General features: G+C 45.1%; 1 protein-coding gene and 1 long non-coding RNA gene across 2 annotated transcripts; one reads left to right on the top strand and one right to left on the bottom strand.

Annotated features, from left to right (window-relative positions):
- Positions 1-2,704: 2,704 nt before the first annotated feature.
- Positions 2,705-4,592, bottom strand: p2ry1 (purinergic receptor P2Y1). The gene has a single exon (XM_048980528.1). The coding sequence runs from the start codon at positions 4,357-4,359 to the stop codon at positions 3,307-3,309; it is 1,053 nt and encodes a 350-aa protein (XP_048836485.1). The 5' UTR covers positions 4,360-4,592; the 3' UTR covers positions 2,705-3,306.
- A 111-nt stretch (positions 4,593-4,703) lies between these two features.
- On the top strand, positions 4,704-12,639 carry LOC125711541 (uncharacterized). Its single transcript, XR_007383034.1, has 4 exons — positions 4,704-4,777; positions 9,299-9,353; positions 10,334-10,441; positions 11,107-12,639. It is a non-coding gene; the product is annotated as an uncharacterized LOC125711541 (long non-coding RNA).
- Positions 12,640-13,668: the final 1,029 nt, after the last annotated feature.

Raw genomic sequence — 13,668 nt, 5'->3', positions numbered from 1 at the left:
CCTTGCGGTACCCCACTATGACTTTGTGCCTCTAATAACTACTCACTGCTTCCTGTCCGTTAACCAGTTTTCAATCCAAATACATATATACATTCTATACACATGCAAACACACACACACACACACACACCAGACTGCTACAATTTTTGCATGTGGCAGCTGGCTATGCTGTCAAACAGTATGCAGAATGGATGACGAGGAAGAATTGGATCCAACAAAAGATTCTATTTCGACTATAGATTTGCGAAGTCCAACGTGGACCAATCTACAGTAATTTGGAAACTTACTAAGAATACAGTTTGTATGACAGGTGACAACACAACCAATTTTATATATTAATATTTGTATTTGTTGTAAACAAAGAGTGAGTTCCTTTTATGTACAATATTTTGCAAACCGTAATAATTAAGCTTATTATTATAATGGTACAAGTAGTATTTCTTGTAAGGATAGAATGGCCGATTAAGAGATTAAATAGTTAAATAACATCACTACATACATTCCAATCTGGTTGGGCTGTAAAAAAAAAAAAAAAAAAAGATATCATGGATCATGATTCTACCCAAAAATATTGTGATATGACATTTTGGCCATATTGCCCCCCCCAATTGAGTTTATTGATCAAGTTTAACACCCCAGTACCACATCTTGGGGGAAAAACCAGCAGAAATACAAGACAACCCAGAAACTGCATTTGATCTACATGAAGAGACTCATTACCTGGTAGCAAGCAAAGCATCTCAATCAAACCCAACTCACTGCAGATCCAAGCAGCTGTTTGAGACATCAAGGTCACCTGAAGACAGCTCACACCCTACTGTTTCTTGCTAATTTACTATTTGCAGAGGTAAAGAGGCTTTGTGTCAAGTCAGCAGGGGCACCAAAGGGGTGTGGGGGTGTAGGGAGTTTGGACAATTCTAAGGGCCCTAAAACAGGGAACATAATAGGAGTGGTTTGGGTTGGGGGCCCAATATGATATGCTTTCATGGGACCCAAAATCTCTAGTGGCTCCCCTGCATGTCAGCAACAATGAAAGACAGACAAAGTCATTATAGCAAATCCAAAATCACAACTGGAATGCACAAGAAATAAACACACTGCAAAATTGCTTCCTTGTTGATCTGGCGGGGCACCAATTAAAAATGAAAACGAATGCTGACATTTCCCCCTTTATGTGTGCACACAGCACGCAACACAACTGAATAGACCACATTCACAAGACATGCATAACACACGTCATGAAACACCCATAAAACACAAACGGGCCAATTAAGCATAATTATACACACCTACAACACAGCAGCCCGATGTCCACACAAGCAAACCTGCTTGCTCACTGGTCAAGTCGAGCCTCAAGGTCAAAGGGAAGCAGAATAATCACTGCTTTCTTACTGGAGTTATGCAATAGTTCAGAGCTGACTCATTGGCTTCCCTCTGACCAAAGGAAAGGTTACACCAATCAGGTTAGTTGTTTTTAAGCCAATCGGTTCCACCTGTGGTTCCGCCCTCGTAAATGCCCAGGCTTCTGCTCAAACCAACAGATGCACATTTGCCAATTAAGGGCAGCTCCCCCACCCCCATCACTTCCTTCAAAAATTCTCTGGGCACAAGTAGCAGTATTTTATCTGCGTCTAATAAGATGGTAATTATTTCGACCCTTTGGGGCCCCCAGCCGCCTGGCCAGAGAGGGCTGATACACAGGAACAGTTGTGCGCCTGCTGGCCCAGCCCTTCCCATCACAATGAAGACCTCAATGCAGGAGGGGGGGGGGGGCTTGCCAGACCCCCTCTGTTCATGTCTTAGCGCGTTTACTTTCAAGGCTGAGACTGTCTCCCAAAGCCAGTGACTTTCTTTATGCACAAGTCCACTCTCTCTCACTCTTTCTCACACCCAAAGGAAAAAAAGCCACCAAGAACTATGATGCCATTTAAATCGCTTGCAACAGCAGCAACAATTGAGACAATAAGCACCAGTCAGCAGCCCTGCCACGGAATTAACGCCCGATGAACCAGGAAGTGAGAGACGCTCTGTTTGAACACCGTACCCAAGGGATCGCTGCCAGGTCCGCGGGCGCCAGACTCGGCGACCAGCAGCCAGAGTCTCTGCACCGTCGCTCAATAGGCTTGGCTGCTTTGTTCATGGCACAAAGACAAAACCATAAAGGTAAAAAAAGCAGGAAGAGGCTCCTCCAATCACCCTTGGCTAAGCGTGACACCCCAAGCTGAGCAACGCTGTTGTATAAAGAAGAGGCGAAGTCCCAGGCGAATTTGGAGCTGAATGGCCATTAAATTGCACTAATTCACAGGGTTACGTGTGAAACCAAGGGAGAACAGACCCGGCCCAATCCCCGGAGACGTAGCTCTGCAGTCACCTAAAATCAAAGGGTGCTAACGAATTTATTACTGCCTTCGCAAGCTGCTCACAAAGTCGGAATGTTCACATTAACTATTAGTGAAATCTATGAAAATGCAATGAGCAACAGAGAATCGTCCGGTTCGTTGGGCTCATCCGTCTGCAGTGTTCTTGTGCAGCACAGCCCGGAAATTGGAGGCTTTCTATTACCATGCAATAAAAGGGTCGTCACTGACTTCCCTGAAAACAGCCATGACGAAATTAAAGCAAACCCTCACCTTCGTCGGATGAATGACGGAGCTGGACTCGGAGCCAAAGTCCAGCCGCCAAGCAAACACAAAACTCAAAAAAGTGAGGGAACGACATTTATTGTTAATTGTCCCCAGTTTCCAAGGTTTCATACTAGTCACATGCAATAACTGAACAGCTAATGTTTCTTCTCTCAGTGGCTCCCGTGACTCAAAGAGTTAAAACTTGAGAATGACATCTACATTATTACACTGACATATTCAGAATTGATATATATTCTCTTTCCCTTCATATTTCACATACAGTAAGTTTCAAGAATTCACAATGGATCTAATCAGCCACCGTAGTGGAATCAATAGAATTCATATTCATAAGTAAACTGGACTAAAACTGATCACAGAACATACTAAATAAAAATGCATTAATCACGTTTGTACCACGATGTGATGATCTTAAGCGAAAGCGGTTAGTTACTTAATATGTTAATGAGCGCAATGCTATGGCCGTGTTGCACTGCCTGCTCCTACAAACAGGGGGCAGTCTCATCTTTCACCCACAGTCACAACATATCACAAGACTTAATGAAAATAATACAGTAACAGGGTGTATTTTGAAGGTTCACAGGAAGAATGAATGGCCATGTTCCTTCACCAAAGAGAGCATGCATGTCGGCCATGCCCTAACCTCAGCGACCCCCTCTTGGAGTCACATACTGCCGTCATTGATGCTCTCCGGAAGGCTGTTGAGTGCAGTCTCCTCACTTTTGGACTGGGTCCCCTCTACCTTTTTCGAGGGTTTCTTTGTGGCCCGGGATAGCTTCCGCCGGAACGTGTCCCCTGCCAAGAAGTAGAGAATGGGATCCACGCAGCTGTTGAGGCTGGCCAAGCCACGGGTCACCTGGTAGGTGGCGTAGACCTTGTCGTTGAAGTCGCACATCTCCGGGCTCTGGAAGTGCAACCTGGCACGCATGTTCAAGTTCTTCATGACATGGAAAGGCAAGTAGGAGACGGAGAAGACGACCAGCACAATGATGACCAGGTGGATGGACTTGCGGCGCAGAGGTGAGTCTGTCATGTTGTTGAAGATGAGCGCTTTGACTATGAGCCCGTAACATCCGAAGATGATCATGAAAGGGATGCAGAAGCCAAGCACAGTGGTACACATGCTGTAGTAGAAGTAGCCCTGCAGCTCATCCTCCGTCGTGGTGTCGTAGCATGTGGTTGTGTTCCTCTTCAAGCCTGTCCGGGAGTAGTAGAGGATGGGGGAGATCCCTACCACCACCACCACCCACACCAGGGCGCTGGTGTATATTGCAGTTGTCTTTTTCAGTCTGCCCAGTGACTTCAGCGGATGCACCACCCCTGTGTACCGGTGCATGCTGATGCACGTCAGGAACAGAATGCTTCCATAGAGGTTAACATGGAAAATAAACCTCTGCAGTTTGCACAGTATGTCGCCAAATATCCAGTCAGTTTTGTTAAAGTAGTAAAAAATTAGGAAGGGCAATGACAGAACGTAGAAAAAATCAGCCAGAGCCAAATTGAACATGTATACGGAGATGCCACTCCAGGGCCTCATGTGAAAGATGAACATCCATATAGCTAAACTGTTACCTATTAATCCAGTGATGAAAACGATTATGTAAACTGTGGGAAGGTAATAAAACTGAAACGCAGTTCTGGTAAGGTGACATCCTTTTGTCTGATTGGTCAGCTCAGAGACATTCAGCAATGAGGTGAAGTTTAAGTCAGTTGGCATGTTGTCTTTAAAACGCCGGTAAACTGCACGTGGAATCACTGCCCTAAGAGGATCGACCAGTGCGCGCAGACTGCACTAACCAGCATGCCCTTGCTGCATTAAAAAGTCACTTCGGCGACTGTCCGTCCATCTCCCCATTGCTATCTGGCCACCGAAAGCATGCACCGCGGCGCGCTGGAGGCGACCTTACCATCGTACGGCGCTTGATCCCAGCATTAACAGACCACACTTCTCGAGCTCGCCCGCTGCATTGGTTGTCGCACGCTGTCCTGCGAGACTGGCGCGAGACAGCTGCGTGCGCTCGCGGAGCTGGGGACTACGGTGCGGGCGGGGCGGGGCGGAACCAGCACTCTTCCTAGCGCTAAGGGCGCCGCTGTGATCCTCCAAACCCGAGAGCACCAGCGGACTGTAAATGCAGGTAACAAAGTTGAACAATTATCACCCAGAATATCCCCAGCATGCCCCATATGTTTGCCAGTGGTTTCTTGTAATGAACACTGGATGTAAGAATTACAACAGGTTATAGCTGCACTCCAAGTTTACTATTTCATGTTCTTGTCATAAAAATTAAAAACTCGTGCATTTAAATACCACCAAACACATTCGCGTTTCACTCGAAATTCGACCGTGTCACGGAAAACAGCAGATCCGGTTTTATTCTATTGTAATTCCGCGTAGACATCGTGGATATCGACATAAACTAGATGTAATTTCCCCATTATTTTCCATGCGAATTAAAAGCCACCTTAGTGCGCCTCTGGATGATCCTACTTGATATTCACATAAAATTTTATAAATCCCGACGCAGCTGCAGCGCAGGAATGTGCAGCGCTTCTGTAAGGAGAATAAAAGTGCCCGAGCCGCTCATCCAGGCAGCCGATAACCACACGAGGTCCCTCTTCGTTTAGCCAAAGCAGCTTTTCACTGGAGCGGGACGGGGAGGCGCAGCACGGGGAAAAACCGCAGCTCCACCCGCCGGCATCAGAAGCTATGGATGGCCGATCCCCGTAGGCGCCTTAGTATGATCAGAAGCCCTTTGGGTTACATTGTTTGAAGTTTCGGAACCCTCCTACTCTTTCCACAATGGTGGGCGTGATAAAAATGTAAACTTTGCCAAATGGGTTAAAATTTGCCCCCCGACGACAAGATTTTAAGAAATGCTGGCACAGGTGGCAACGTCAGCTTTAAAAGAAAATTAACCATGTTTAGTGGATAAAACTGCGCATCCAAGCGCCCCTGGGGCCGATACCATTGCGGCCCAATCCTGACTGCAAAAGTTGTCCGGGGGGTTGGGGGGTGTCGACAATTAACATTTTTTGCCGAGCGAGGGGGATGGGGGAATGTGCCCTTTCCCTAATCCTGGAACCCCTGAAAGTCTTCACCTGCCTCCCCCCCTTCTGGTAGTAACATATATAAGTATGTCCTGCTTCCAGTAATGATGTAAACGTTGAACGATAAAAAACGATATTTTGACATTTGAATCTAGTCTCAAAAATAAAACATTACGATCGAAACCATCGATGTATGACAGTGTTAAAAGTGACAATGCATTTTAGACATGCCTATTGCATGCTGAATCACGCCGACGAATGTAGGAGATTACTAACTACTATTTTTGTTGCCTGGGTGCGTGACTTTGAACCATATAAATTATTTCGCAATATTATGTACATCATTAAGTGATGATTGAGCATTTCAGTGAGCGTAAATTATTTTTTTATATTTTCCAATTTCACAATAAAGAACTTTAAAATTAGTATTTGAAGTAAGTATGTTACAGGGTCGTCAACGCATCCGACCCATGCTTTCAGATTTACACGATTACGCGAGAAATTTTACGGCAAATCTATATTATTCCATTATAAACCTGACATTAGCTACATCAGAAGAGTTGATGTAGTTTGCAAACCCTACAAGGCAATAAAACTTACATGCAAAAAAATCTGACCAAAGTTGGCAACACTGAAGTTAAGGGTAATAGGGTAAATTATGTCTGAGTTCTGAAAAAAGATCATCTGCACTCAGTCGGGAACAGATGGTGATCCTAGAACATTGTGGATTATAGGAGGCTGGAGACGGGCACAAATTAGGCTCATTGTGGAATTAATGATGCATTATGGTCCTGGTGCAGTATCGAAACGTGCAGTGCACAAAGTACACAGAAGTGGCGCTGTGATCCTGGTCAGAGCTGAAGTAGATGTAACTTGAACCGAGCTACCTCCCGTTCTGGGAGAGTCCGCAGGGATGTGTAGCAACGCACTGCACATAATCTGGATTACCTAATCTGATTACACAAATGAAATACTTATAGTTAGACCAATTTGCGTTTTAAAATAATAAGATTACAATTTTAAGGATTATATTTCAATTCATCGTAATTCAGTAAAGGTGTGACGATGTCTTGAGGACACAAGCAAAGATCTCAAATGGCTGAATGACAGTACTGTGGGATTCCTTTGCCCAGAAGTAAATTCTAGCACTCATATGTTTGCAACAAATAGGGTAATTACCTCTATAGCAATGCACAGGTAGTTGCTTGTTAACTGCTAATAACTCACATTGACTCCTAATGTTGAAGTCTGTGCACTTTGGTGTTTGACGTTGGTAATTATTGTTTAATTAAAGCAGTTTACTTAAATGTGCAGTATAGCAACTTTAAAAACAATATATTGTATTGTTGATTGTGAAACGTCCCGTTTTGAGCCGTTGCGGGACACGATTTTTACCGTATTTCACAATTAGCCCCCCCCCCAGCGAAATGTAATGTCAGGAATCGCCACTCCCAGCTCAGAAATTTTTGTCATGAGTGACCACGGTGGGAGGGGGTGGAATCCCAGATTTCTTCAGATTGACTTCTCAGCTGTAGGGCCACCTCCAGTAATGTTAAACACTGAGATGAAGGGAAGCCGACTTGAAGCCCTCAGTGCAGACGGTACAGCTTCAGTCTGAAAATGCAATAGTGCTAAGAGACCGAAACACCGTCGTCTCACATCTCCAGGGCTGGATTTGATTATTCGTCGCCTGTGCTTCATGTCCTGGACAAGCAGTAGAAAGATGGATGGATGGACAAGAGGATGAAAGTGTGAAATCTTAAATTTTATATCAATGATATATGAATGGTGTCAGACTCATTTATTTTGATTTGGGGATTTATATTGAACAGACATAGGGTACTTTGTGATTTACAGTGATTATTATCCATAATGATCTGAAATTTACTTAAGAATTGTTAATTATGGGGGCGGCATGGTGGTGCAGTGGTTAGCACTGTTACCTCACACCTCTGTGACCCGGGTTCAAGTCTCCGCCTGGGTCACATGTGTGCGGAGTTTGCATGTTCTCCCCATGTCGTCGTGGGGTTTCCTCTGGGTACTCCGGTTTCCCTCCACAGTACAAAAACATGCTGAGGCTAATTGGAGTTGCTAAATCCTGGGTTGTTCCCTGCCTCGTGCCCATTGCTTCCGGGATAGGCTCCAGACCCTCCGCCACACAGTAGGATAAGCGGTTTGGAAAATGGATGGATTGTTCATTATAATTAGGTTGTGGGTTATTCATTATAAATGGGGCCACGGGTTAGAAAGTGCTTCTTGGTCTCAGATCCCAGAACTGTGTGAGCGAGGGTCTATTCCAGGAAGTGCACTGCATGCTAGCTGTGGAGGTGATGATGCCACAGAGTCAACCATCCACCCATTCAACCATCCACCCATTTTCTGTAACCGCTTATCCAATTCAGGGTCATGGGGGGTCCGGAGGTTGTCCCAGAGGCTATAGATGCAAGGCAGAGAACAACCCAGGACGGGGCGCCAGCCCATCGCGGGGCGCACTCACACGCCGATCACGCCCACATGCAGATTTATGGACAGTTAACCACTACAGTGGGAATTTGACCACTGCACTCATTATTCTGATGCACACTGTTTGAAACGATAAACAGATCACACCCTAGATTGGTCCGGTGAGATAATGTGCTTCTAGAACCCGCCCCATCCTCCTTCACAGCTGTTCTCCCTTTGCCTTTTGGCGCTTTTCCACTGGCACCAAAAACTGAGTCGTACCTGAGCTGTAAATCAAAGGGATGGTTTTCCATTGTAAATTATGCAAGCCAGACCCACGCAGACAAGGCCCTGCTTACTAGACGCATGACTAAACCGAGCCGGTTGCATCCCCACCGCTGGATTGGTCGAAATGCATAGAGAGATTGGTGATCTGCGTCTGCGTAAAAAACTGCGTATTCTATATATTTTTCATTATTAGTAGTATTGGACATAGCGATCTACTGATGCATTGAACATTTCCAAGACCTGAAAAAGTAGCATGCAACAGCTGAATGGAATGGATTCGTCATGCAAATTCACGAAAGCGAATGCTAATTTTGCCGGAGTTTGATGCAAACATAACACCACGGTCCTCACGGACGTGCTAGCAGGAATCAGCGCGTAGTAAATCACGAGGTACACCATGTGAACAGTAAATAAGTGTTTTAGTCTCGTAGTTTCAGGTTACTGTCGCTCTGCAAAGTTGCCAATGCTTTTACTGGGCTGACCTTTCTGTGGTGGAGAACCAAAGCGAGCTGGACCTGTGCTGTAACTAGCGCCTGTTCACGGTTGGGTGTGGGTCCGGTACAGACTTGTTCCTGTAAGCCAGTGGGAAGCTCCATTTGTCTCCTTCTTCTCCTCCCCTCTCTTTTCATCACCTTCACAGTCTCCCTGTCATTGTCTGGCTCCCCCAGTCACCAGCATCTGGTGCCAGTCCCCAAACTTCACATTTGAGCTTGGCAAACACTCCCCTATTCTGCAGTTCCTTCACGGGGCTGTTGGCTGGTAATTTATTACACTGAGCGGTGGTTGGCCTTGCTTGTTTTGTGTGATTCATTGATATGGAACCAGTATTCCATTACTAAGGTGTTTTCTTTTTGGGGGGGGCGTGGGGGGGACAAAAGAAGAGCCTGAAGCAATGACTCACCCATCTATCCCATCTGAACCCACCACGCACAGGTCAGTGAATTGGTCAGATTTTATGCAACATGGTGGAATTTTATGATGATTATCAGGAAGTGGTCTACAGTACTCAGTAGCGCTATTTGAAAAGCAGGAAAAAACACCCAAAATACCATTACTGGAAAAAATAACAATGATTCTATGAACCCTTAAAAAAAAATAAGGTGATGAAGGACCCGAGGAATGTAGAGTCTATGAAAAGGACAAATGCAGTTGTGAATTATACAGAAAAATGGCTTCATTCATTCTTCGTCCCTATAAACCCACTATGCCCCATGGACTCGGCTGTTATCAGCCATGTGGCCGAACGTTCAATGTTGTGTCAAGTGTTAGCCTGTTTTAACCTAAATCCCAGAGCTCCCAGCAAGCTGAACACAGATTCATTTAAAAGAAAACACTCATTTTGGGTTCCACTAGGGTTCCTAAAGAGGAAATAGCTTATCGTTAACACATGGGGTGGGACAGAGCCCGTTCCCCAAGCTGAGCATAGAGTCAGTCCCTTCTGTTTGGGTGGGTTAGGGTGTGACCCCCACCGCACCAGCATTTCCCTTCCAAGATTATCAGATACACCAGTAATGAGTGAAATGTAAGCAACAGAGCTCGACGAAACAATGTGACGCATGCAAATGATAAGACATTGTCCTCTTTCTGACTCGCACAGAAAGACTTGGCTTTACTGCAGCTGATAGTTACGCACCAAGGCGCAGTGACCGTGCAGCCAATTCCACGACACAGAGAGCCACGCTTTCCAAAACCCATTCATCTCTTTCAATTGTTACACCAATGAGTTCTATAAGACACTGATGTCTTTTTAGTATTCAGTCAGCGAACACAAGCTTGATCTCGCCCGAGCATCGCCATGGGAACAGAAAAGTTATTCCGAATCCCTTAACCTCTGGACGCGAGTTATCTCGCAGTTAATCTTCATAGAGTAAATAGTGATGCACTGACCCATTTGTCATGCGCGGCCTTTCTAGGACTCGTGTCATCCTCCTCACGCATGGCCTACAACATCAGATGCAAGAGGACAAGGGACAAAGTTACAGATTAAACATTCACTGATGCATTATGGAAAGTAGAAGCAGGTAAGGAGACCAGCTACGGTGCTCAGAGCAGCAGAACCGAGGATCTAGAGATTGCACTCCTGCAACATACCAGCTTCAGGGCCTCCAAGGTCAGTGGACCTTCCTGTGCCGAGCAGGGATGTGTGCTTAACCTGATATCTCCTTCCCATTTCTTGGTTCTCCTGGTAGTTAATTTTTTGCCCCAAATTTCCCTTAAATTAGAACCATATGGAAGTAATGTGAAGATGTTGGAACGCCGTACGTTTTTATGTATGTGTGTGTCTGTCCCTATTATACAACACACACACACATTTGCATCATGTGCATTCCAGATGGCGACCTTCGGAACAGTTTTTGGAGTGCAGTGTGTGTTGTGTGTTTATTATAAGAGCCTGTGTGTGTGCACACATGGGTGAAGAGTGGGTCATGCACCTAACCCTCCCCCATCTAGTTCACACGGGCCGGCAGGCATCTGGGCTGTCGCTTTTACACAGGCCGTTATGCCTACAGGGCTGTTACTCAGAGCCTAACAGGCTTATAGGGCTGTCAGTTCTACATAGTCCAATAACATTGTAGGACTGTTACTCAGTCAGTCCTATAGGCTTATAGGGTTGTTACTCAACATAATCTACAGTCAAGTCTTAATTTTCTGAATTTATTTATCTCTATGTCTTCCATTTCTACAGTGGTCCTCTTAGTGGAAGTCTGAGATAAAACCAGTTCCTCAACCCACAAACTCATAGAAGATCAGACATCAAGCCATTTATGTCAATGAAGTTAATTCAATGCTGATTTCATGCAGGACGTCCAATTGTCAATGAACCATGTTCCATCACAAGCCAGTAACCAGTTGCCAGAGGTGGTCTCAGCCAGTCGAGAAAGGAAGCCCTACTTGTTTCATCTCAAAGAGTTGATATCTGAGATGCTGAAAAGCATAATTCTCTACCTCAATCGTACACGTCCTCACAGTTCATTAATGACCACCAATGGACAAGTATCGCTTTTCCACACACCAGTTACAAACCAAAGCTCCATCAGTCACACACCCAGTCAATTATCGGTCAATTATCTGAGGCCATTGAATTTTTTTCCTATAAGAAGCTCTGGAAGATGCCTGCTGGTTCAATCTGAAAGACACGAGCATAGTATTAAAGCTTAACAGCACCATTTTGGAACACAAGACTTAAGTGGACAGGAGTAGGCCCCTTATTACAATGGTTCACTGGGTTTTGGGTCTGCAATAATAAAAAGCCAGGAGCTCAGCATTATTGGCTCACAATACGCTCCGGAGTGTGGATGGAGAAGTGCTGAGTTCCCACATTGCAGGAAGTGCTGTAATAAGCGTACCAGTGGCACCGCCCCGCAAAGGCCCTGATCGATTGGTCATTTGGTGCTGGACTTTGCTTGATGTGACTCTGTGTTGATGAGAGCAGAAATGATTAAGAATCTTTCTGGGATCCCTTCACACGTGCGAAATTAGGTCTGGAGATGTTGGCTGGTGTTGAAGACACCGTCCACGTACATGTGTTCATGGAATTTCAGCAAGTTCTTTGCATGGTAAATGTAAAAGAGAAACAATTGATCAATCTTTTGAAAACCCAATATTATTGCACTGTGATTGCAGCTATTTTTGTATTGCTCCCTTCTTATTCAGTTGTGTGAATAGCACAGCGGAAAGGCAGCCAAAGGCATGATGTCATTGTCTTCCTGGCAAAAAAACTAAGCCTACTAATTGAAGAAAAAGGCAAGCCAGAAGCTATAAAGAGCAGAGCTGAGGCACAGAGCCTAATCTTCACTGCAAGCCATGTGTTTTGCTTCCTGGATCCTGGCACTTCTGACACATTAAAACAGGGACCTCACAGACATGATTAGATATCACATGACTGCCTTTCCTGCTTTTGTTGAAAGGGAACAAAAAACGGCAGAATGAAGTGCAGGGAGTGAAGTCGCTTGAGGTTTCAACAGAGTATTTGGGTCATTGTATGTTTGCTAGTCCAAATAAAGTGTGAATTATCAGAGTGCAACATTTTCCCATGGGACCGAGGCACGACAAGCTACTGATCACAGGGCCACACACATATCTGCTATCGAGGGGAAATTATAAATGTTTTTTTCTTTTTTCCCATCGGAATTCCTGCAAGCATGTGATTGTTTGTCTGAATAGGACATTCAGAGGCTGACCTCTACATACAGGATTGAAATAGCAGAGAATTCACAGAAGCAGGGTTCAAAGGCAACATGCACAGGCATAAATATCCATAAAGACAGTGTCTCCACACAAACAAATAGTTATATTTTTGGTATCTGGGTTGTCTGCAATTCCTGCAGGATGGACAGCTGCATATGTATCTGCACCAAAACTCCTTATACAGTAAACTGTTGAAAATCAGCCTGCAGTGAGTCATTATGTCATAATTGAGCCTGCAGTAATGGACAGCTGAAGATTAGACAGGCTGCAGGTACAATGGTTTCATGGCCACACGACTTCTTCCATTCGGAATTTTTCTCCAGTTCGTATTTATGGCCTGACGAAGAGCACGGCGGCACTGTTTTATGGACGGGTGCCAGTAAATGAGGTCATAAAAATGCAACAAACGTATAGCCAACTCACTCATGCGTGACTAGTCTCCGTCATGCCACTCAGACAACAGCAGCAGTATCCAGCGGGGACAGCTGGTTTGCTTCTTCGTTCGTAAAATGAAGTGTCAAATATGCAGGTAGGTGAGTATTTGGCCCAAAGTGAGCTGAAGCACCATCTTCTGACACTTCAGTAAGCTGACCAGGATGGATGGCTGTCACCCACCAGTGCTCAGGCTGACCCTTTCCCTTGAACCCCTCTCTTCCTGTTTACCATCGCTCTCCATATCAAATGCTGCTTTCGCCTTTAAAGAGGCTTCCTGTTTGTTAAACCACACCATAGATCTCACTCCCCACACCCCAGAGCCAGAAATGTCACCTGGGTTAGGGGAGATTCGCTCACATCATTAAACAGCACCAAGGGCTATATATATATATTTTTTATTAACCTGAACACTCTCTAATCTGTTCGGAGGCAGCAGCTCAACATGAAGGCACTGATGCAGAACAAGTATGTCTGGCTACGACCTGTGGGAAGGCGGGCGTCACATATCCTCACCAGCCTGTCAATCATGCTGGTCGTTCTAGAAGCATTTTGTGCTGCAAAAAAATGCCACTATACTTGTATATTGTTTGGTTAGTTATGGTTAAGGTTAGGGTTGGGTAGGGGC

Source organism: Brienomyrus brachyistius, chromosome 17 (assembly GCF_023856365.1).
Source record: "Brienomyrus brachyistius isolate T26 chromosome 17, BBRACH_0.4, whole genome shotgun sequence".
NCBI classification, from domain to species: domain Eukaryota; kingdom Metazoa; phylum Chordata; class Actinopteri; order Osteoglossiformes; family Mormyridae; genus Brienomyrus; species Brienomyrus brachyistius.
Note: the sequence above shows the minus strand (reverse complement) of the source record. Positions and strands in the feature narration are given on the sequence as shown.

Coding starts and splice junctions, on each gene's coding strand:
- p2ry1 (XM_048980528.1), bottom strand. CDS start 4,359: ATGCCAACTGACTTAAACTTCACCTCATTGCTGAATGTCTCTGAGCTG.